General features: G+C 44.6%; 2 protein-coding genes across 2 annotated transcripts; both read left to right on the top strand.

Moving 5' to 3' along the window:
* The first annotated feature begins 6,348 nt into the window (after positions 1 to 6,348).
* LOC123167528 (pentatricopeptide repeat-containing protein At2g03880, mitochondrial) lies at positions 6,349 to 8,439 on the top strand. Its single transcript, XM_044585365.1, has one exon. It carries the CDS (start codon positions 6,366 to 6,368, stop codon positions 8,286 to 8,288), a length of 1,923 nt encoding a protein of 640 aa, XP_044441300.1. The 5' UTR covers positions 6,349 to 6,365; the 3' UTR covers positions 8,289 to 8,439.
* On the top strand, positions 8,323 to 11,286 carry LOC123167529 (uncharacterized). The gene is made up of 3 exons (XM_044585366.1): positions 8,323 to 8,955; positions 10,649 to 10,823; positions 10,954 to 11,286. Exons 1-2 carry the CDS (start codon positions 8,776 to 8,778, stop codon positions 10,820 to 10,822), a joined length of 354 nt encoding a protein of 117 aa, XP_044441301.1. The 5' UTR covers positions 8,323 to 8,775; the 3' UTR covers position 10,823; positions 10,954 to 11,286.
* The last annotated feature ends 11,000 nt before the right edge of the window (positions 11,287 to 22,286 follow it).

The following is a 22,286-nucleotide window of genomic DNA, read 5'->3' as shown; positions in this document are numbered from 1 at the left end:
ATCCATACCTCTCAGGAAACCAATATTAGTGATCTTATTAACTTGTGGAATAGAGTTTATATGAGTTGTTGTTTTTATTTTGTGGGAGAAAGCAACATCTCTATTACTCATATAAAGGGTTACACTCAGCTATCAGTAGCTGTGAGAGAAAGTCTGAAACATGACACAACCAGCAAGGGATGCCGCCTCTAGTCCTGCCACGGTTAGATAAAAGTGGGAACCTATTTTTTTGTTCTCAATTAATTCCCTTGAATATGATCGAGTGTAATACTATACGTCTTTGACTTCCTTGAATATACTCTCTTAAGTTGACCAGTCTTTTTCATCAGACGACACGGGGTTCATCACAGATCTTGAGGAAATCTGGGGAACCAAATAATGGACTTACTCGACTTCAGCTAGCTCAGCTCGCCAAGGATGTCTGAAATTTTATATCCAGCCACTCTCCATCAGGGTGAGGTAGGAAATTTGTCATAGACGCCCAACATTGTCGCCATGCCTTACATTCGTACACACGTGATCTAACATCCCATCGATCCCATGCCCTACCCAATTGAAGTCAAAATTTTGAGGTAAACGATTGAACCGGAGTACACCATATGACATAAGACAATGCATGATAGAACATCTTTGCTATTTGTGATGACTTGTATATATGCATCCTTAAAAGTGAAGGGCTCGTCTGATTGGATTGAACATAAAGGTAGTAGAATAACATTAAACACGCCTGATTTCACGTGATCGAGATGCAAGTCAACATCAAGTGTATCGTTGCCTTCAATGCACGAGATTCTTTTAGATAGTAGGTGCATCATCCAAATGCCTGGCTTTTGAAGGGCCTAAGGTTCATGCATTACCATAGCAGATTGAGGTTCAAGGAACGCAATTGAAATCCGGAGCATGTGCATCATTTGGAAGGGAAAGGAAGGACAATATATGTTCACATCGGCGGCACAAAGATCTTGCAAAGGAAGCTAGAAGGCGTGTTCTAACCGCTAGGCCATTTACAGAGAGCTTGAGATGCATGTTGTAACTGCTGAGGCGGCCAGGTTTCAAGAGCAATGGCACACATACGGATGATATGGTACAAGATTAACGGAGTGGCTTCTGTGGGATTCTATGGTTGGACAGAAATTAGGGGAAGGGGCACTCAGTTGAATTCGGGGGGGGGGGGGGGGGGGGGGGTTGGAGAGTTTAGTAAGGAATGTCTCGTAATAATTTTGTAGATTGACCATATGTGTAGCATCTTTTAGGTTTTAATGTGTTCATTTTATCATTTTGTTAGCGTCAGGCTTGCTAGGATAGTTCATTGGAAACATATGAGCACGAGTAGATTTGAGAACTTGTCGTCTCATACCTCTTATACAAAATTATAAATGAAAGTGTCAATTTTTTCAAAGCTATAGATGAAAAATGCAAGTTCCATGATGCAAATCCACGTTCGTTTGGGAGCAACAGTATGGTACATCTAACTAACATGTTCAATTAAGAATCATGTAATTCTATATGTTGTCATTTGCATGTTTCATAGTCAAAACTTTGTGATGGAGATTTCACATTTTTTTTATGAATAAATTGTGAAATAATAATAGTCGGCGTTATTATGTATTAAGGTTTGGATGGATAATTATATAAGTATGGAATGTGTGTTGCTGGTGTACATCTACTACCAACTAGTCTGTTCTCTGTGCAGCACCAGTATGAGATCGGTGTCCATTATGGCCGTGGTGACTAACTAAAAGCCGACTAGGAAAATGCCTCTCGGCTGAATACTACTAGGATCCATCCAAAATAGGAGCTTATATCAGACGTATATTCACTAGGAATTAACAGAGGTATGCAGAGTTCCACAGGGATCTCTTTGAAAGCCAAAAGAGGTGGCTTCAAGAATTGATTGAGATGACATTTTCTATAGCGGTGGCTTGTCCAACTTTTCTTCTTCGATGGCATATACTAGGAAATATGTGCGGTCATCTTTCTTTCTAAATTTGATTGAGAACTTCCGGTCCGTATGATCAATGCCACACGCTTAGCAGCAATCATTCATAAATGAACGACAGTCGAGCACCTAGAACCTTACATTCCTCTTCTACATGAAGTATACCGCCAAGAGAGGTTTCTCAATGATTTTTTTACCTCAAACGCTCATGAACCACCCACCATACAACTCTCCATATATCTTCCACATGAAGTATGCTGCCATGAGAGGTTTCTCAATGAAAAATTCACCTTAACTCTCAGCAACCACCCACCTTACAACCTTCCATTCCTCTTCTATATGAAGTATGCTGCCATGTGACGTTTCTCAGTGAAAAATTTCACCTTAACTCTCAGCAACCACCCACCGGACAACTTTCCATTCCTCTTCTGCATGAAGCATGCTGTCGTGAGAGGTTTCTCAATGGACGCGAAGTATCTACACCCGAGCTCAAATGCACCCCGATGAACAGTAAAATAAGAAAAATAAATAGTAAAATAAATCAAAAAATCTGAATCTTTTTTGGTGCAAACTTTGACAAATGTTTTATGTGCTTGCAAAAATTTATCACAAATCAACATTCCTGGAAGTCATGGTAAAGAAAACAATATTGATGCTCCAACAATGCTATTTTTTAAATCATTTTGGAGTGTTTTTTGGCCATGCCTTCCACAAATGTTGTTTCAGGCTCAAAATTTCCATGTACTGAGAACATTTGTGAATGCTTGAACCAATTGTTTTTCATATTTTATAAATTTATTGTTCATCCCGAGCTCATTTGAGCTTGGGAGTAGAAAGATACTTTGAAAAATTTCATATTAACTCCATACTTGTCGTCAACGTGCATATATTGCCCTGTAAAAAACATGCATACGTTGAATGTGAACCGGCTATGATGATAGCTTCAATTCGTTTTGCTTCGGTGAAAATACAAGGCTACCATTTGGGGCCGCTTCTGTGAGCATGAGAGTGCCCTTGAGACCATCCCTAGGGTGGTAAAAGGCGCATCGAAGTAGATATCTAACCAATTTAACAAACCGAAGAAATTATTTTGAGGGAGAAAAATCTTTTGGTTTGATCCAGCAAATTTGTTAAATTTCAAGCAATATCTTGTTCCATGTGGAACTCCTTCCCTCCCTCCTCGTTCTGTTGTTGCTCTCTCTCTCCATTGTTGATTAAAAGGTTGTGTAGGGTAAAAAATTAGTGACATTGCGAAGGTTAGAAAACTATTGTAAAGCATCTGCTTTGTTGCAGGTATGATTAGATGATTTTAATGAGTTTATTTTATATATTTTATATATAAATGTTGAAATTTTAAGCATAAAATTGTGAACTTGAAACGGCATTGAAATGTATAAACAAATTGAACTGTTAAACTACATTACTTTTTCGGTACGGTTAAAGGCAATTTCAATGGCCACATTTTTTGGGAAGTTGAAAAATGTTTCTTGTAACCTGTTAATTTATAATTATTGTGATTATTTTTTATTATTTTATGACATGTATTTTCATGAAGAGGCATCTTTTCATCAAGTACGTATATTTCATAAAACGACATATTTTTACCAGGGGTCATGTCTTTTCCGTGATAGACATCTATTCAGGAGTGACATGTCTTTACAAAGAGACATTCTTTCTCCTAAGAACATGTCTTTTAGCTAATGCCATCTTTCCATCAAGTAACGTGTCTTTTAAACCAAAATACATTAGTGTCCATATGCCCCAACCATCCACTAGATCTAAGAGCATCTCCATAAAACATCAGTCGTGCCTAATAAATTGCCGTTTAAAGGACTTTAGGTGGAAAAAACTGCTCCAACAAATAATGTATCTCTATATAATGCCCAAAAAGGTTATTTTTCGACAAAGGGTGGCTTTTATTGGCTCAAAATGACGCATCAAGAGGATACAAAACACGATGAGCACACACCCGGCCTCTGCATAGTTAGGATGCACACAGCCAACTCTAATACACACAAAAAAACATGCCAGCAAACAGCAAAGTCATATAAGACCAAAGTTGTGCATAGGCGAGAGAGAAAAAAAAACAAAGCGATCAGATCCACGTTTGGCAAACTGCAACAATGACCATATTCACACCAACCATCTCATGACATCACAGGGACGGCGAGGTTCTTCAACAGCAACGCCTTCAGAAAGGGAGCGGCGCTCAAGGGCCTCCGTCACCGGATTCAACCACACGGGGTTAGAATCTAGGTTTTCACCCTGAAGAACCAGTTCGAACATATCCGAGCAATGCCTTCAACAAGGTAACGACGACAAAACATCACCATTGCTAGGTATCATACCTAGGCTTTCACCCCGGAGCTCGAGACAGGGTGCTCGAGTAGCACCACAATTAACGTCACATATGTGTTGTCGCCACCACTTTTCCACAATCCATGTAGCTACGATGGCCGCCGCTACACGACCACCCCTCTGCGTCAAGCCATTGTGCATAGTTTGCATCTCACCACGAAGTCAACTACCAGATTTGAAGGGCGAAATCCTTGCGAAGATCCTTAGTGGCCACCACAATCCGCCGCTCCAAAGGCTGGCCGGTGCAACCACGGACAGGCCCAAAGGAATCAGGGTCAAGACGTCAAAGACTCAGCACGTGCCCGACCATGCATGCACTGCGCCATGGCGAGCTCGTCACGCATCACCACGGGAGGCTGCGATGGACTCACTGTCGGTCTACACCTGCACGGAACCACGGCCGCGTCCTTGCGTCGCCCCCGCCTCTTGCACTTGCCGGCGCACAAGCTCCTTACCAGCACTTCTAGTCCAGCTCGTAAACCACTAGATCCGCCGCGAAGGCGCCGCCATACGGCCCCACCGCCGCCGAAGCCATCCAGGCTTTGCCCGACAACTCTCTTCGGCGACGGTGAGGGGAGAGCAGAAGGAGAGAGGCCCCCTAGGCTGCCGGAGTTGGGGCGCCCCAGTGCAGCCGCGGAGCCGCACGGGAGCGTGATTTTCGGATCAATGATAAAGTGTGAAACTGTGTTATATCACGCCCAAATAATTGCTACACATGGTGCAAATACACATCACCTCTAGCTGCTGGCCTAAAACAAAACCTGCCTTGGCGAAACCCAACCGCTAGTTTGAAACTTCCCCGCCGCCGACTGTCGCCACCCCACGCTGATTCTGGTCGATTGTCGCCGTTGTTGTGACTCTATCGGTGTCAAAACTGGCAGACCTCAGGTAGGGAGGCCCGAGCTGTTAGATCGGATCGATGGGTAACAAGAGATAGACGACACGGTGTTTTTACCCAGGTTCGGGTCCTCTTTTAAGGAGGTAAAACCCTACGCCCTGCTCTTGCTTATATTATGGGTGTATCAAAGTAAGAGTTGATCTACATCGAGATCATGAGTTGTGGTCTAAACCCTAGGGGGTATGATGATGATGAATGTATGAATGGCCTCTACGGAGTAAACCCTGGTTTATATAGGCACCAGGGGTATCTAGGGTTACACATGGTCAGTTGCTATCTAGGGATTATATGCCAAATCTAATAGATCTTCTTAGAGTACACGCCAAGTCTTCGGTGAAGCTGGATACACATGGGTTGGAGGCCTACAGAGTCCTTCCTCATTGACGGGCCATCAGTTTGGCCCACAGACTAGGTCCACTAGGCTAGGACCCCCTAGTCCAGCACACCGTCGGTAGCCCCCGAACTTATCTTCGAAGCCGAGGTCAATTAGTGGCCAAGAGAGACGTCCAATCAATCAACGTGACGATCGCCGAGCCATGACTCTGTTCAACACTCGGGCGCGCAGCGTCACCGGAGTTGGCAGCACCCCTAGCCCCCCCCCCCCCCCCCCCCTCCGACCCCTTGTCCCTCTCGACTACATCCCTAGGCGGCTCGACGACCGTCTCGACCCCGGCGAGCTACGCCGGCCAAAATTGAGGTCGATGCCCTGACAACCATCAAATTCGCCTTTCGGCCTCCCAACTGTTGAATCCTATGAGAGTACCAAGCTGAATTTTTTGGGCGCCGATTTTACATTATTTGGAAAAAGCAACAACAGAAGCGGTGTCCAAAAACCTTCTTTCTCTTTGGCTAATTGTTTTTAGGGCATCAAGTTTTACATCATCAGTTGAAGATGCTCTAACAAACTTGAATGGTCCTTGTTATTCTTCAATGGCTTTTCTTTTTAAGGTGACGTGGTTGAAGCTGCATTAGGAGTTAGTTTTAGAATAAATAGAGAATAGGACATACATATGGTCACCCTGTTCATTTTGTTTTGTTTTTGTTATTAATAGGTCAAATCAAGAAAAATAAAATAACTGTAGTTTAGTGACCCTTTTGATAATTTGCCTTTGTGTTACGTTGATTCGGTTCCATCTCCCACAGTCTGAGTCGATCTAAGCCTAGCGGGGTATGAGATCGCTATTCAACCGCCTGCCTTGCAAGCGTCTCGCCGCAGCTCGCCGGAGTCGCCGCTGCCTGCACTCCCACTCCCAACCGCACCCTCTCCTCGCAACCTTCTCCCGCCTCTGCGACGATGGCCCCCTCCCGGCCGCGCTCTCGCTGCTCCCCGACCTCGCCGCGGCCGGCGTCCGCGCGGACCCCATCTCGCTCTGCCGCCTCATCAAGCTCTGCGTCCGCCACGGCACGGCCAACGACGGCCGCCTCATCCATGACCATGTCTCCCGCACGGCCAACAGTGGAGGAGAAGCGCCCCACACCGGCCTCTTCGTCTCCAACTCCCTCATCTCCATGTACGCCAAATTCGGCTTGCTCCACGACGCGCTCGAGCTGTTCGGCGGAATGCCTCACAGGAACGTCGTCTCTTGGACGACCGTCGTCGCGGCTCTGGCCAATGCCGGCGGGAGGAAAGAGGAGGCGCTCAGGTTTCTTGTGGACATGAAGAGGGACGACGTGGCTCCCAACAGTTACACATACTCTAGTGTTCTTGGTGCCTGCGGCACACCTGGGGTGCTCGCTGCTGTGCACGCGAGCATTGTTAAGGTCGGGCTGGATTCGGATGTGTTTGTGCGGAGCTCCTTGATTGATGCGTATATGAAGCTTGGAGATTTGGACAGCGGGCGCGGGGTCTTTGACGAGATGGTCACCCGTGATTTGGTTGTGTGGAATTCGATTATCGCGGGGTTCGCACAGAGCGGTGATGGTGTTGGGGCGGTAGAATTGTTCATGAGGATGAAGGAGTCTGGTTTCCCAGCTAACCAGGGTACCTTGACCAGTGTCCTCCGGGCGTGCACCGGGATGGTCATGCTCGACTTGGGAAGGCAGGTACATGCTCATGTGCTCAAGTATGAGAGGGACTTGATTCTGCACAATGCACTTCTGGACATGTACTGCAAATGTGGGAGCTTGCAGGAGGCAGACGCCTTGTTCAGCAGAATGCCTCGTAGGGATGTGATCTCATGGAGCACCATGGTCTCTGGTTTGGCGCAGAATGGGAGAAGCGCCGAGGCGCTGAAGGCTTTCGACTTGATGCAATCTGAAGGACCTACACCAAACCGTATAACAATGGTTGGAGTTCTGTTTGCATGCAGTCATGCTGGCTTGGTGGAAGATGGCTGGTATTACTTTAGGTCCATGGAGAAGCTCTTTGGCATTCAGCCTGAGAGGGAGCATTGCAACTGCATGGTTGATCTCCTTGGTCGGACAGGGAAGCTTGACGAAGCTGTGAAGTTCATCAGTGAGATGAACTTTGAGCCGGATTCGGTCATATGGAGAACTCTTCTTGGGGCATGCAGAATGCACAAAAACGCTAACCTTGCAGCATATGCAGCAAGAGAGATCCTTAAACTTGAGCCGGAAGACCAAGGTGCGCGCATATTGTTGTCAAATACATATGCTGATTTGCGACAATGGTTAGATGCCGAGAAGTCATGGAAGGTGATGAGAAACCAAGGGGCCAAAAAAGAGCCCGGGCGCAGCTGGATCGAGCTGGGGAAACAAGTCCATGTGTTCATTGCTGGTGAACTGTCACACCCATGCTCAGCTGGCATAGTTCAGGAACTGAACCGACTAATCAGGAGGGTCACAGACCTCGGTTATGTCCCGCTGACAGAGTTTGTGCTGCAGGATCTTGAGAGTGAGCAGAAGGAAGATCTGCTGAAATATCACAGCGAGAAACTTGCTGTTGCATTTGCAATGATGAATTCAATGAAGGGGAAGCCTGTAAGGATCATGAAGAACCTCAGGATCTGTGGTGACTGCCACTCGTTCGTGAAGCTCGTCTCCAAGAGTGAAGGCAAGGTGATCATAATCAGGGATCCGGTTCGGTTCCACCATTTCCAGGATGGAGTTTGCTCATGTGGCGACTATTGGTAGAGAAGTTAACACTGACACACACTGGCAAGGCTCCTGTGGCGACTAATGGCTTGATCACAAGTTGTTACAGCATTTTCTTTGCAACTCAGATGCCTAACCACATTTATATTAGTATCTTGTGAAAGAAGAGTAAGACTAGTACTATATACAATTTTTTTGTGAGGGAGTAGTATGTATACCAGCAGTCAAAAGAACAAAGATAAAGGAGAAAAAAAAGGTAAGAAAAGAAAAGGAGAAAGGGAAAGAGGCAAGTGAGCAAAATAGCGGCCATAAAGAAGCCCATTGGGCCGTATCTCTTTCCCAGCTCATCCGCCTCATCCAAGCAAGCAAAGCCGAAACAGAACAAGGAAAGAAACGCGCCCACGAGGAATTCCGGCGTCCTCTTCCCGCAAGCCCTAGAAGCCATGGTCCGTGGAGGCCGCAGGTGACCGGCGCCGGTAGCAAGAGGCGCCAGGAGGAGCGGTGGTGGTTGTTGAGGCGCGGCAAGATGTCGGTGCGGATAAAGGCGGTGGTGGACAGGTTCGTGAAGGAACTCAAGGAGGCGCTGGACGCGGACATCCAGGACCGCGTCATGAGGGAGCGCGAGATGCAGAGCTACATCGAGGAGCGCGAGCGCGAGGTCGCCGAGCGGGAGGCCGCGTGGAAGGCCGAGCTCTCTCGCCGCGAGGTAACGAGTCCCCAAATCCGATTCATGGCTCGCTTAATTCATACCCCCCCCCCCCCCCCCCCCCGGTTCCGTCCTCCCTCGCCACCGTGATCAGCAATTTGCATCATCTTTTGCACGATCGAGAATGGGGGAAATGTGTATGCTGCAGCGGCAGCCTGGTTTGTGTTTCAGTGTACTATTCATTATTTGACTCTTGATACTCCCACTGTATCACAATTCTTGCTCGAAACGCGAGTTTTTCTTATGATTTCGTGTCAATGTCTTTCAGTTTCTTGTGATGCTAAACTGCAGAAGTGCAATGTAAGAGATTATTGCTTGCTTTACGCTGTAGTATATTTACAAGGGCGTCAGGGGAATAAAGTTGGCCTCTTCAGTTACGTAGAGAATATAGTCGATCGTAGAAAGGTGACTTACAGGTGAAGATAAGAATGTAAGATATGTCTGAGAAGCATTGGTCCTCAGGTGGTCTTGTGTGACTAGAATAGAGCATATCAGACTAGCATTCTTTGTGCTACAAGTCATGGTTTTCCTTTTCTGCTGCATGTACTCTGTAGTACCTTGTTGATTCGTATTGTCTAACTTCATTATCAGTTGTCAGATCTTTATGATTGTGCATGTAAATATGGTTACTTGGTCCAGAAATTATATACCTATTCAAGTAATGCGTGGTAGTTGAGTCTTGGTGAGACTCTTCTAAGGAAAGATATAAATTGATAGCTAGGAGACAAATGCACTAGATATGGTCCTAGTTTTGGCAATACTCTACACTGTGAGATGCACGACACAAGAAAATGACACTGCAACGTATGAAGCACCTCCCCTGTGTACTGGGAGTGGGATTGGTAGAGGTGACAAGATAGATTAGGTGGAGGGAGGTGACAAAGCGGGGATGGACATGTGTACCCTCTTGGGCTACACCAATCCCATTTTTGGTACATAATCTCATAGACTCATACACCCTAACAGTTGGTAGGCTCTCTTCGTGAATCTGACCAGTTAATCATTTAATTAGAAAGTTAGGTTGGACAACCACATTACATAATTGTGCTATACATTTTGTTCTTGCCGTTATTGTTTTGGCTATTATTTTCCATGGTACTCCCTCTGTAAAGAAATATAACAGTGTTTAGATCACTATCTAAACGCTCTTATATTTCTTTACAGAGGGAGTAACTAGTAAGTGCCAACATAAGATGCAGATCTTCCTAAGTTGCTTGCTGACTACGAACTTAATGAATTTGATATCATTATCTTGCTTGCTTAGTTGGTGCTTCTCCAATTAAGTATCCGTATAGTTTGTTGAGCACATATTCACAGGTTGTAGTCATAATGAACAAACAGTGGCTTTGCGGGCGCACCAGAAGATTGTCTCCAGAGATCATAACCTAGGAGCCAAAACTAAATCATAACCTGAGCTCATTAAAGTTGAAACGTGGTGGTGAGGTCTTCAAACTAATAAATCAAATCGATATGGTAATCTCCAATTAGAGCAAACCATAGTGTGTAGTAAACTAAATATTTTCTCTATTAAAATCATCGAAAGATGCCAACAGACTAACTCAAGGACCCTTTGGGTTTCAAACATTTCCTATGTTATCATTGCTTCGTTTCTTTAGGGAATGTCATTATTGCTTCATAGTTGATCATGCTTTGGGGACATTTAACATGGAATGCTGCAATCTTCCTTTTGCAGGCTGAAATTGCGCGGCAAGAGGCAAGACTGAAAATGGAAAGGGAGAATCTGGAGAAAGAAAAGAGTGTCCTGATGGGAACTGCTTCGAATCAGGATAACCAAGACGGAGCCCTTGAGATCACAGTCAGCGGTGAGAAGTATAGGTGCCTGCGCTTCTCCAAGGCGAAGAAGTGAGGTATGAGCTAGGGTGGCACCAGTAGTACCCCGTTATTTTAAGCCTTGCACCTGATTCAAATTGGAGCAGCACAAGAAATCCCCATGTGTCCCCTACCAAGTAAAGGATTCTCCTTTGATCTGTTTGTTAGGCACCGCTGCCTCCTTCCTGTTCCCAAATAATCAGGTGATTGAACGCCACATGAGATGATGCCTGCCTGCCTGCCGATCGAGTGCAGTAACATGAATGGCTTCCAATTATCATCACAGTATAGGAGCCATGTTAGGTCCAGCTTCTGATTGCCAGCGTCGGTTCACTTCGAAAAAACAATTAAGGAGATTGCTTTTCTTTTCTCTTCCCTTCAGAACTCGGGGCTGGAGCTATCTGTTCTGCCCCCAGTCGATAAGTTTTTGTTTCCAATTTTCTGTTCAAGATTCAGTTGTGCTCCTAGAATTTAATTATTTTCATGTGACCTTGATTAGCATCTGGACACTCAATCATTGTGCGGGATTCATGGATAATCTGCACGGGGTCACCATGTTAGTGATAATAATTTCTTGTTAACTGGTCAACCTAATGAGAAGTCAAGACTCTTAGTGATAACTTACCTGAGGCTCAGAGTGGGAGCTAATTTTCCCCAGTGACCGCCGGAGGCATTAGGGTTAGCTAGGTAGAAAGAAGGTAGCTGCTCCTGATAACGACTGTTACCGGAAAAGGCAGAGCCTGTCCTACAGAAGAAAACTTTATGCAAGTGCCTGATGTGCCCTCCTCAACCGGTCTGCCCTCCCAATCCGTTCATCTCCCCTTTAGAAACTCCCAAGACTGTAGTTGCATCCAGGGCTAATATTGTGAATCCGGTGTGCAGTAGTAATAAATAGACAGTCCTGAGAATGCAATTTTGGTTGTTATTCTTCATATGAATATGCTAGTAGATCTTTTTAATTTTTTTGTTTTTGCATTATATGTAGTACTATGGTTTTTATTTGGCTAACCTTATTTATATAAGTATATATATTAGGTGGAACCGGCGGCACAATTTTTAGGCTGTCATTTATTTTAGTACATGCAATATATTGAGTGAATGATCAAGTGACCGCTGTTCCTTCTCAGATCTAGTAGGAGGCTGCTGAACTGACTGAAACGGATGGAGTGAGTTCCTGTTTGGTTCCAAATAAATCTCCAACTTATAAGTCGAAAAGTGAAAAAAGTGACTTATTTTATCAAACAGACCTAATTTATAAGTCACCCCAACTTATAAGTCATAAGTTGCTCCACCCCAACTTAAAACTTATAAGTCATCCCTTTTGCATGGGTCCCACTACCTTTACATAAAAAAACAAGGTGAGAAGGTGTGGTCAGGTAACTTATAAGTCAGATGACAACCAAACAGGCATGACTTATAAGTCACTGTTTTTAAGTCACCTTAACTTATTGGAACCAAACAGGCCCTGAGTGTTACTTGTGCGCAGATCCATGTGTGCCCGCTGCACAGCACATACACTGTGATCTGCATATGTCCAGCCTAGGCTGTACTGTACTCTATACCAACAGCCTCTTTCTTTCTGGATCTTATCTCATTTCCATCTCATCCTATCTGTGTTTGGAAGCAGCCATGTGCATGCACACAGGTGGTAGACATAGAGAAAAGAAAAGGAAAGGAGAAACAGTGACCAGCTACTAGGCTCGGATTGTCAGCAGGAGAAGGCTCTGCACTGTTCATCTGGCATCTTATCGTCTCATGATCTGCGTGCAGTTAGTCGGTCCCACGTGTCAGCGAGCGACAGGAGCCCAAGGGTGGCGTGCACGGCTGGCAGCAAGATGGCGTTATTCGTGGCGGCGCCATGCCGGGCCAGCCCAGGCCGGCACGAGCACCTACGCACGCATGCAACCGCTTATCCGAAACAAGCACGCACGAAAAATAAATCGAGAAATGGTAATGGCGCGAGAGCATGTTAGAGGCTTCCATGCACACGTGGCCGTGCTGGCTTGGACTGGATCGGTCAGTTGTTCGGCGTGGATGTTTCAGAGTTGAAGTGAAACAGATATCATGTGGGACTGTTTGACCACACTTCCTTCAGCTCCTGTGCGCTTGGTTTCAGGCTATGCTTACGGTGGATTGCAGCTACAGCCCAGTCTAAAACACAAGCACTCAAAAATGTAAGAGCATGTACAGCCGGCGCCCTAAGAGGCTAAGACCCGCCTCAAACGCTCTGTCGAACAACCCAGTCAATAATCGGTCAAAAAACCCGACCAAAACGGGCATCTTAAATGGGCCTCAAGTGCCCGGACGGACCAACATCTCTCATATCCAGCCCACATATGAGGTGGATATAAGGAGACCCCGTGCGCGTTTGCCACGTCGGACCGACGGTTTGGTCCCATATAGAATCGCCCAGAAACCCAACAGTCTGATGGGCGTATCCTCCGATGGGGTGTGAACACCATGTGGCGCCGTTCCGGCTCGCCGTTCGAGGCCAGAGTCCGACTATTTAAGTCGGTCGGCGTCCCCAATCCTAGCCAGAGCCTCTTCCTCTTCACGTCGTCAGCCCGAGCACATTACTCTTCGTCTCCACCTTCCTCTTTCCTCGCCATCCGACATGGCCTGAAGAAGAAGACCACCTATGCTATGCTAACGCCGGAGCGCTTCCAGATCGAGGAGGAGGTCCGAGCGAGGCATGTGGCCCGGATCGCAGCCGCCCTGCCTACGGACTCGCCGGAGCTGGAGGAGAAGAAGGAGGAAGGGCAAAAGCAGCCAAAGCCCATGGAGGGGCGGATCCCGAGGAGCCGGGGCCGGTTGGGGGCTTCACCGTAGAGGAGGCCATGGCGGAGTTTGCCATCGCCCAAGCGGCGGAGATGGCAGAGTAGACAACCATCCTGGAGTCCATCCCGCATGAGGCGTACGTTGAGTCCAACCAGCGCTTCCTTCGGCACGAACAGGCGGAACCGACGCGCTCTTCGACAAGGTGGAAGCGGAAATGGAGGTGGAGGCAGAGGAGTAGCCGGAGTTGTGTCTGCCCCCCATGTACTCGGGGCCGAAACGGAGATAGTGGACATCTCCGACGACAACGAGTAGCAGGGTCGAGGATTAGTTGATCTACATAATATGTAGATCTTTTCTTTGCATGGTTTTTATGGCTTTAAGATTTCATATATGAGATATTCAGATGCAGAGATGGTTATTTGAGGACTGCACGATAAGTGCCCGCAGGCGCGCCCGGGCGCATCCGCGGGCGTTTGAGGGGCTGGATTTGCCAAGTCCTGTTGTAGATGCTCTAAGGGCATCTCCAACGTTGACCCGCAAACTTGCTCCGGCATCTGTCGACGGACAGGGGACTAGTCCGCGGACACTGATGTGGGAGCCGGCCATCCAAATTTATTACATTTCGGACATACTTCAACTAAAAGCGGAACTTGTTTGACTTTGGAGGTATAATTTCGAACATACTTCAACTAATCACCTAGTCTAATGTCGGTCAAGGCGGATCTCCATTCCCATGACATGGCTACCCTCCGTGGCCTCTGGCTCCGCCATATCTTCCTTATGTATGGTTGCGCCACTCATCGGAGTGGCCATGCTTCAGCCGGAGGGGAAGAGTGCCTACTTTGCTTCCGTGAAGCCGAGGCGGGGGTCAACGACGGTCTGCACTGAACCGGGCAAGACACCGGCTGTGTATGCTGACGACATGGTGGCGGTGGTGAAAGGATCAATATGGCTGACTAGAGGGAGGGTGAATAGGCAACTGCCATTTTTTTAGCCTTTCTTAGCAAATTAGGTTAAGCAACAAATAGGTTATCTAGATATGCAACTAGGTGAGCAACCTATATGATGCTAACAACAATAACCACGCAAGCAAGGAAGATATACAACACAAGTAAAGCTTGCACAAAGTAAAGGTAAGAGATAACCACAAGTGGAGTCGGGGGAGACGAGGATGTGTTACCGAAGTTCCTTCCCTTTGAAAGGAAGTACGTCTCCGTTGGAGCGGCGTGGAGGCACAATGCTCCCCAAGAAGCCACTAGGGCCACCGTATTCTCCTCACGCCCTCACACAATGCGAGATGCCGTGATTCCACTAATGGTGCCCTTGAAGGCGGCAACCGGGCCTTTACAAACAAAGCTGGGGCTCTCTCCACAACCGATTGGAGGCTCCCAACACCACCACGAAGCTTCACCACAATGGAATGTGGCTCCGAGGTGACCTCAACTATCTAGGGTGTTCAAACACCCAAGAGTAACAAGATCCGCAAGGGATTAGCGGGGGAATCAAATTCCTCTTGGTGGAATTGTAGATCTAGGCCTTCTCAAGCAATCCCTAAAGAATCAACAAGTATGATTGGCTAGGGAGAGAGATCAAGCAAGAATGAGCTTGTGAGCAACAATGGAGCATGGGGGAGGAAGAGGTAAGTCAACTTGGAGAAGATGACTCCCTTTTATAGTGGGGAATGAAATCCAACCATTATGTACTCACAACCCGTGCACAAGCGGTAGTACCGCTCGGGCGAGCGGTACTTCTGCTAGCACGGAAGTTCCTGGCGCACGGTTCAATTGAACAGATTAGGGAGGTCGTAGTGCCGCCGGAGCGGTACTACCGCTCCCACCAACGGTACTACCGCTTAGTATTGAACAATAGCCGGGAACAACGGTAGTAGAGAGAGGTAGGGCGGTAGTGCCGCCCAGGGCGGTATTGTTGGGAAACGTAGCATGCAATCTATAAAAAAATCCTATGCTCACGCAAGATCTATCTAGGAGATGCATAGCAACGAGAGGGGGAGTGTATACACGTACCCTCATAGACCAAAAGCGGAAGCGTTTGACAATGCGGTTGATGTAGTCGAACTTCTTCTCGTTCCGACCGATCAAGCACCGAACGTACGGCACCTCCGAGTTCTGCACACGTTCAACTCGATGACGTCCCTCTGATACGTCTCCAACGTATCTATAATTTTTGATTGTTCCATGCTGTTATATTATCAATCTTGGATGTTTTATAATCATTTTATATCATTATTTTGTACTAACCTATTGACATAGTGCCAAGTGCCAGTTGTTGTGTTCTGCATGTTTTTTATATCGCAGGAAATCAATACCAAACGGAGTCCAAATGCAACGAAACTTTACGGAGATTTTTATGGACCAGAAGACACCCAATGGGCCAAGGCAGCGCCTGGGGGGGTGCTCCGAGGGGAGCACAACCCACCAGGGCACGCCAGGAGGGCCAGGCACCCTGGTGGGATGTGCCCACCTCGGGTGCCCCCCGGACCACCTCTTTGCTCTATAAATACCCCAATATTCCAAAAACCCTAGGGGAGTCGACAAAAATCAATTCCAACCGCCGCAGAGTCCAGAACCACCATATCCAATCTAGACACCATCACGGAGGGGTTCACCACTTCCATTGGTGCCTTTCCGATGATGCGTGAGTAGTTCTTTGTAGACCTTCGGGTCCGTAGTTAGTAGCTAGATGGCTTCCTCTCTCTCGTTTGATTCTCAATACAATGGTCTCTTGGAGATCCATATGATGTCTTTTTGCAGTGTGTTTGTTGTGATCGGATGAACTTTGAGTTTATGATCAGATCTATCTTTTTATATCCATGAAAGTTATTTGAGTTTTTTGATCTCTTATATGCATGATTGTTTATAGCCTCGTATTTCTTCTCCGATATTTGGGTTTTGTTTGGCCAACTTGATCTATTTATCTTGCAATGAGAAGAGGTGCTTTGTAGTGGGTTCGATCTTACGGTGCTTGATCCCAGTGACAGAAGGGGAACCGACACGTATGTATCGTTGCTACTAAGGATAAAACGATGGGGTCTATCTCTACATAGATAGATCTTGTCTACATCATGTCATCGTTCTTATTGCATTATTCTGTTTCTCCATGAACTTAATACACTAGATGCATGCTAGATAGCGGTCGATGTGTGGAGTAATAGTAGTAGATGCAGGCAGGAGTCGGTCTACTAATCTTTGACGTGATGCCTATGTAATGACCATTACCTGGGTATCGTCATGATTATTTGAAGTTCTATCAATTGCCCAACAGTAATTTGTTTACCCACCGTTTGCTATTTTTCTCGAGAGAAGCCGCTAGTGAAACCTACGGCCCGGGGTCTCTTTCTCGTATTATTTGCCTTTGTGATCTACTTTTCCTTTGCTTTTATTTTCAGATCTATTAAACCAAAAATACAAAAATACTTTCCTGTGTTTTATTCTTATTTATTTTATTTGGCATTCGATCTATCAATCTACTACAATTTTATTCACGTCCATTTGCCCATCTTGGGGCGCCGCTACCCGAAAGGGATTGACAACCCCTTTTACACGTCGGGTTGTGAGTATTTGTTATTTGTGTGTAGGGGTTGTTTACGTTGTGTTGCTTGGTTCTCCTACTAGTTCCATAACCTTGGACTCATAACTGAGGGAAATACCTACCGCCGCTGTGCTGCATCATCCCTTCCTTTTTGGGGAAATACCGATGTAGCTTCAAACCGCATCAAAAGGAATTTCTGGCGTCGTTGCCGGGCAGGATGAAGTCAAGATAGTCTCCCGGCCATGTGCCAATTTCTGGCGCCGTTGCCGGGGAGCATCTTCAACATATACCAGGTTCTAATCACAAATCTCATCTCCTCGCAATTTACATTATTTGCCATTTGCCTCTCATTTTCCTCTCCCCCACTTCACAAAAATTTGTCGTTTTATTCGCCCCTCTTTTTCGTTCGCCAATTTCTTGTCACATCTATCTGTGTTCTTGTTTCCTAGTCATAATGGCTAGCGTGCCTACTCCTCCTTTATCACCAGATTTTGAAGTTCTTTACTTCAAGCAAAGACAAGGAGAAAATTTGAAAGATGCTTGGTATAGGCTTATGGAATCTTATCGTATTTGCAATTTAAAGGGGGACGCTAAGATCTTGCTTCGTAATTTTTACATAGGATTGGCTTTGCATCATAGACAACTCCTAGATTTTGCCGCTAAAGGGAATTTTATTGACCTTGATGCCAATGTTGCCTACGAAATTTTAGAAGGAATTTTGGGAGTTCCACCTCAAAAGAAAGGGTTTTCTTTCACCCCTGAGGGAGTTCAAATGTTGGACAAACTTGGTGATTTGCATAAACATATGGTTGCAATACAAAAATATAATGAACCCCTCAAATATCTCAATGGTAGTATCAATCGCATGAATACCTTGATTACTCTTTGCAACAAGCGATTGGATATTTTGGATCTAAAGATGGTTTATATTCCTGAGAATTTAGGGAAGCGTAAAGAGTCTCCCGGGTTTGAGAAAACCCTTACCAAAGTAGCCAAAACAACGGATGACAAAACTTAGATCCTTGCTTTATGCCTAGCTAAGGGGGTAAAACTATAGCGCTTGTTGGGGGCAACCCAATGAATAAAAATTATTTTTGCTTTTTGCTTTCTGTTCTTGAGTGTTTGCAAATTATGCTACTGTTATGATTGTGTTTTTTGTGTTTTTGTGTTTTAATTAGTGTTTGTGTCAAGTAAAGACTTTAGGATCTTCTTGGGTGATAATTGTTTGATCTTGCTGAAAAATAGAAACTTTTGCGCTCACGAAAAAAATTCTCATTTTTAACGAGAGCGTGATAAAATGCCAATTCTTTTTGCAGAAGATTAATATACAAATTGCACAGGTCGTCCTAATTTTTCGGAATTTTTGGAGTTTCAAAAGTATTCGAAATATCCAGATTGCTACAGATTGTTCTCTTTTTGACAGATTATGTTTTCTTTGCGTTGTGTGCTTGTTTTGATGGCTCTATGGTTTTCTTTGATGAGTTTTTGCCATAAAAAGTTGGAATACACTAGATATAATGCAAGAACAAAATATGAATTGGTTTGATATAATACTTATAGTAGTGATTTGCTTTCTTATACTAACGGATCTCACGAAGGTTTTGTTGAGTTTTGTGTGATTGAAGTTTTCAAGTTTTGTGTTATCTTACGATGGATGAAGGAATAAAGAGTAAGAAGAGCCTAAGCTTGGGGATGCCCCGGCATCCCAAGCTATTATCCAAAAGAGAGCAAGCAACTAAGCTTGGGGATGCCCCGAGTGGCATCCCCTCTTTCATCTAACGACCATCGGTATTTTACTCGAAGCTATATTTTTATTCGTCACATACTATGTGTTTTGCTTGAAGCGTCTTGTATGATAAGAGTCTTTGCTTGTTTTATTTTTTGTTTTAAGTCTTGATTCCTTGCTGGACACACCTATTTGAGAGAGCCAAAATTATGTCATGACTTGCTAGAATTGCTCTCTATACTTCACTCAAATTTTTATGAGCTATGGATTTGCTCTAGTGCTTCACTTATATCTTTGTGAGCACGGTGTGCTTTAGTATTTTTGAAGAAATGCTCTCTTGCTTCACTTAGGTTCATTTGAGAGTTAGTAATTTTTTTAAGAAATTCTCTCTTGCTTCACTTAAATTAATTTGAGAGAAAGAAATATTATGCTCATGATCTTCACTTATATTTGTTTGAGCTTATCAAAAGCAACATATGAAAATTAGTCCCAAAGTGATAGATATCCAAGAAGGATATAATAAAAACTTTTGAAGATCATTGGCCAAAATAAACTTGATTGTTAGTAATAGTTTTGAGATATGATGATGTGATATGTGAGTTATGTTGATGAGTAATTATGCTTTAGTAAGAATATTGGTGTTAAGGTTTGTGATTCCCTATGCAAGCACGAAAGTCGATAATTATGCAACGAAATTATATCTTACTTGTGGTGCATTATTCGGTGTTAATTATGCTTAATGCTCGCTTATGAGATTATTCGTTTCTTGGTTGGTCGCTTCTCAATCTTTTGCTAGCCTTCATTTTGCACTAAGTATGATCACTACTTGTGCATCCAAAAACCTTTAAACGAGTTTTGCCACATGAGTCCACTATATCTACCTATATGCGGTATTCTTTTGCCGTTCTAAGAAAATTTTTATGTGCCATCTCCAATTTTCAAAATAAATTTCTCTTTTGTGTGTTCGTACCACTCGCGGAGTGGTGAGAGGTGGCTAATATTTTCCATGCTAGATGTGTTATTCTCACGATGAGTGTTTATTCACTTGTCATTGCACGAGAGTAAGGCAAAGGTATTAGGGATGCCCAGCCCCGAAATGAAAAATGAATTTACTTTATGTTATCAAATAATAAATTCCTTGGAAAGTGTTGGTATGGAAGGCAACCGTGGATACGGCTAGCCATGGAAAGTGAAAGTATGGTTGAAAAAGGAATAAACTTTAATTTATGTTTGGGTACCGCCTGTGATATATCTAGGATGGAAAGTGTTGGGAACTCTAAGTTGTTTTCGTTGGTGGGAAAAGTATGCCTCGCAAAATGTTTTTATCTCTCAATTTTCGCTTTGAGCTCTGGCACCTCTACAAATCCCTACTTCCCTCCGCGAAGGGCCTTTCTTTTACTTTATGCAATTTTTATTTTGAATTTGAGTCTCCATCTTCTCTTATAAAGCACCAACTAGGGGGCACTATGATCGTACTTGAGCATTCGGTGTAGTTAATATGCGAGTGTGTTTCATGAATGGATCAATGATTAAGCATGATGGGCTAGGGATAGCTTATTTTAGCGTTGATATTTTGAAAGACATGGTTGCTTGTTGATATGCTTGAGTATTTAAGTTGTCATGTCAAAACTAGACTATTGCTTTGAATAATATAAAAGTCCAAATGTCCATGCTATAAAGAAAAAGAAATATGAGATGACATGTTAGGCACCATTCCACATTAAAATTCTGTTTTTATTGCTTACCTACTCGAGGACGAGCAGGAGTTAAGCTTGGGGATGCTGAGACGTCTCCAACGTATCTATAATTTTTGATTGTTCCATGATGTTATATTATCAATCTTGGATGTTTTATAATCATTTTATATCATTTTTTGGTACTAACCTATTGACATAGTGCCAAGTGCCAGTTGCTGTTTTCTGCATGTTTTTTACATCGCAGGAAATCAATACCAAACGGAGTCCAAATGCAACGAAACTTTACGGAGATTTTTTATGGACCAAAAGACACCCAATGGGCCAAGGCAGCGCCTGGGCGCGCCCTGGTGGGTTGTGCCCACCTCGGGTGCCCCCCGGACCGCCTCTTTGCTCTATAAATACCCCAATATTCCAAAAACCCTAGGGGAGTCGACAAAAATCAATTCCAGCCGCCGCAGAGTCCAGAACCACCATATCCAATCTAGACACCATCACGGAGGGGTTCACCACTTCCATTGGTGCCTCTCCGATGATGAGTGAGTAGTTTTTTGTAAACCTTCGGGTCCATAGTTAGTAGCTAGATGGCTTCCTCTCTCTCGTTTGATTCTCAATACAATGGTCTCTTGGAGATCCATATGATGTAACTCTTTTTGCGGTGTGTTTGTTGGGATCGGATGAACTTTGAGTTTATGATCAGATCTATCTTTTTATATCCATGAAAGTTATTTGAGTTTTTTGATGTCTTATATGCATGATTGTTTATAGCCTCGTATTTCTTCTTTGATATTTGGGTTTTGTTTGGCCAACTTGATCTATTTATCTTGCAATGGGAAGAGGTGCTTTGTAGTGAGTTCGATCTTACGGTGCTTGATCCCAGTAACAGAAGGGGAACCGACACGTATGTATCGTTGCTACTAAGGATAAAATGATGGGGTCTATCTCTACATAGATAGATCTTGTCTACATCATTTCATCGTTCTTATTGCATTATTCTATTTCTCCATGAACTTAATAGACTAGATGCATGCTGGATAGCGGTCGATGTGTGGAGTAATAGTAGTAGATGCAGGCAGGAGTCGTTCTACTAATCTTTGACATGATGCCTATGTAATGATCATTGCCTGGATATCATCATGATTATTTGAAGTTATATCAATTGCCCAACAGTAATTTGTTTACCCACCGTTTGCTATTTTTCTCGAGAGAAGCCGCTAGTGAAACCTACGGCCCCCGGGTCTCTTTCTCATATTATTTGCCTTTGCGATCTACTTTTCCTTTGCTTTTATTTTCAGATCTATTAAACCAAAGATACAAAAATACCTTGCTGCATTTTATTCTTATTTATTTTATTTGGTGTTCGATCTATCAATCTACTACAATTTTATTCACGTCCGTTTGGCCATCTTGGGGCGCCGCTACCCGAAAGGGATTGACAACCACTTTTACACGTTGGGTTGCGAGTATTTTTTATTTGTGTGCAGGGGCTATTACATTGTGTTGCTTGGTTCTCCTACTGGTTCGATAACCTTGGACTCGTAACTGAGGGAAATACCTACCGCCGCTGTGCTGCATCATCCCTTTTTGGGGAAATACCGACCTAGCTTCAAGTCGCATCACCCTCAAACTCTTGATCCAGCAAAGTGTCGAGGGAGAGTTTCATCAGCACGACGGCGTGGTGACGTTGATGGTGAAGTGATCTGCGCAGGGCTTCGCCTAAGCACTACGACAATATGACCGGAGGCGTAAACTGT

The sequence above is a fragment of the Triticum aestivum genome, chromosome 7D, assembly GCF_018294505.1.
Source record: "Triticum aestivum cultivar Chinese Spring chromosome 7D, IWGSC CS RefSeq v2.1, whole genome shotgun sequence".
NCBI classification, from domain to species: domain Eukaryota; kingdom Viridiplantae; phylum Streptophyta; class Magnoliopsida; order Poales; family Poaceae; genus Triticum; species Triticum aestivum.
The sequence above is the reverse complement of the archived record's forward strand: the minus strand, read 5'-3'. Positions and strand labels throughout refer to the sequence as shown.

Excerpts from the sequence above, each read along its gene's own strand:
- LOC123167528 (XM_044585365.1), top strand. The coding sequence starts at position 6,366 with ATGAGATCGCTATTCAACCGCCTGCCTTGCAAGCGTCTCGCCGCAGCT.
- LOC123167529 (XM_044585366.1), top strand. The coding sequence starts at position 8,776 with ATGTCGGTGCGGATAAAGGCGGTGGTGGACAGGTTCGTGAAGGAACTC. Across the intron at positions 8,956-10,648 it reads CCGAGCTCTCTCGCCGCGAG|GCTGAAATTGCGCGGCAAGA; the intron begins GTAACGAGTCCC and ends TTCCTTTTGCAG.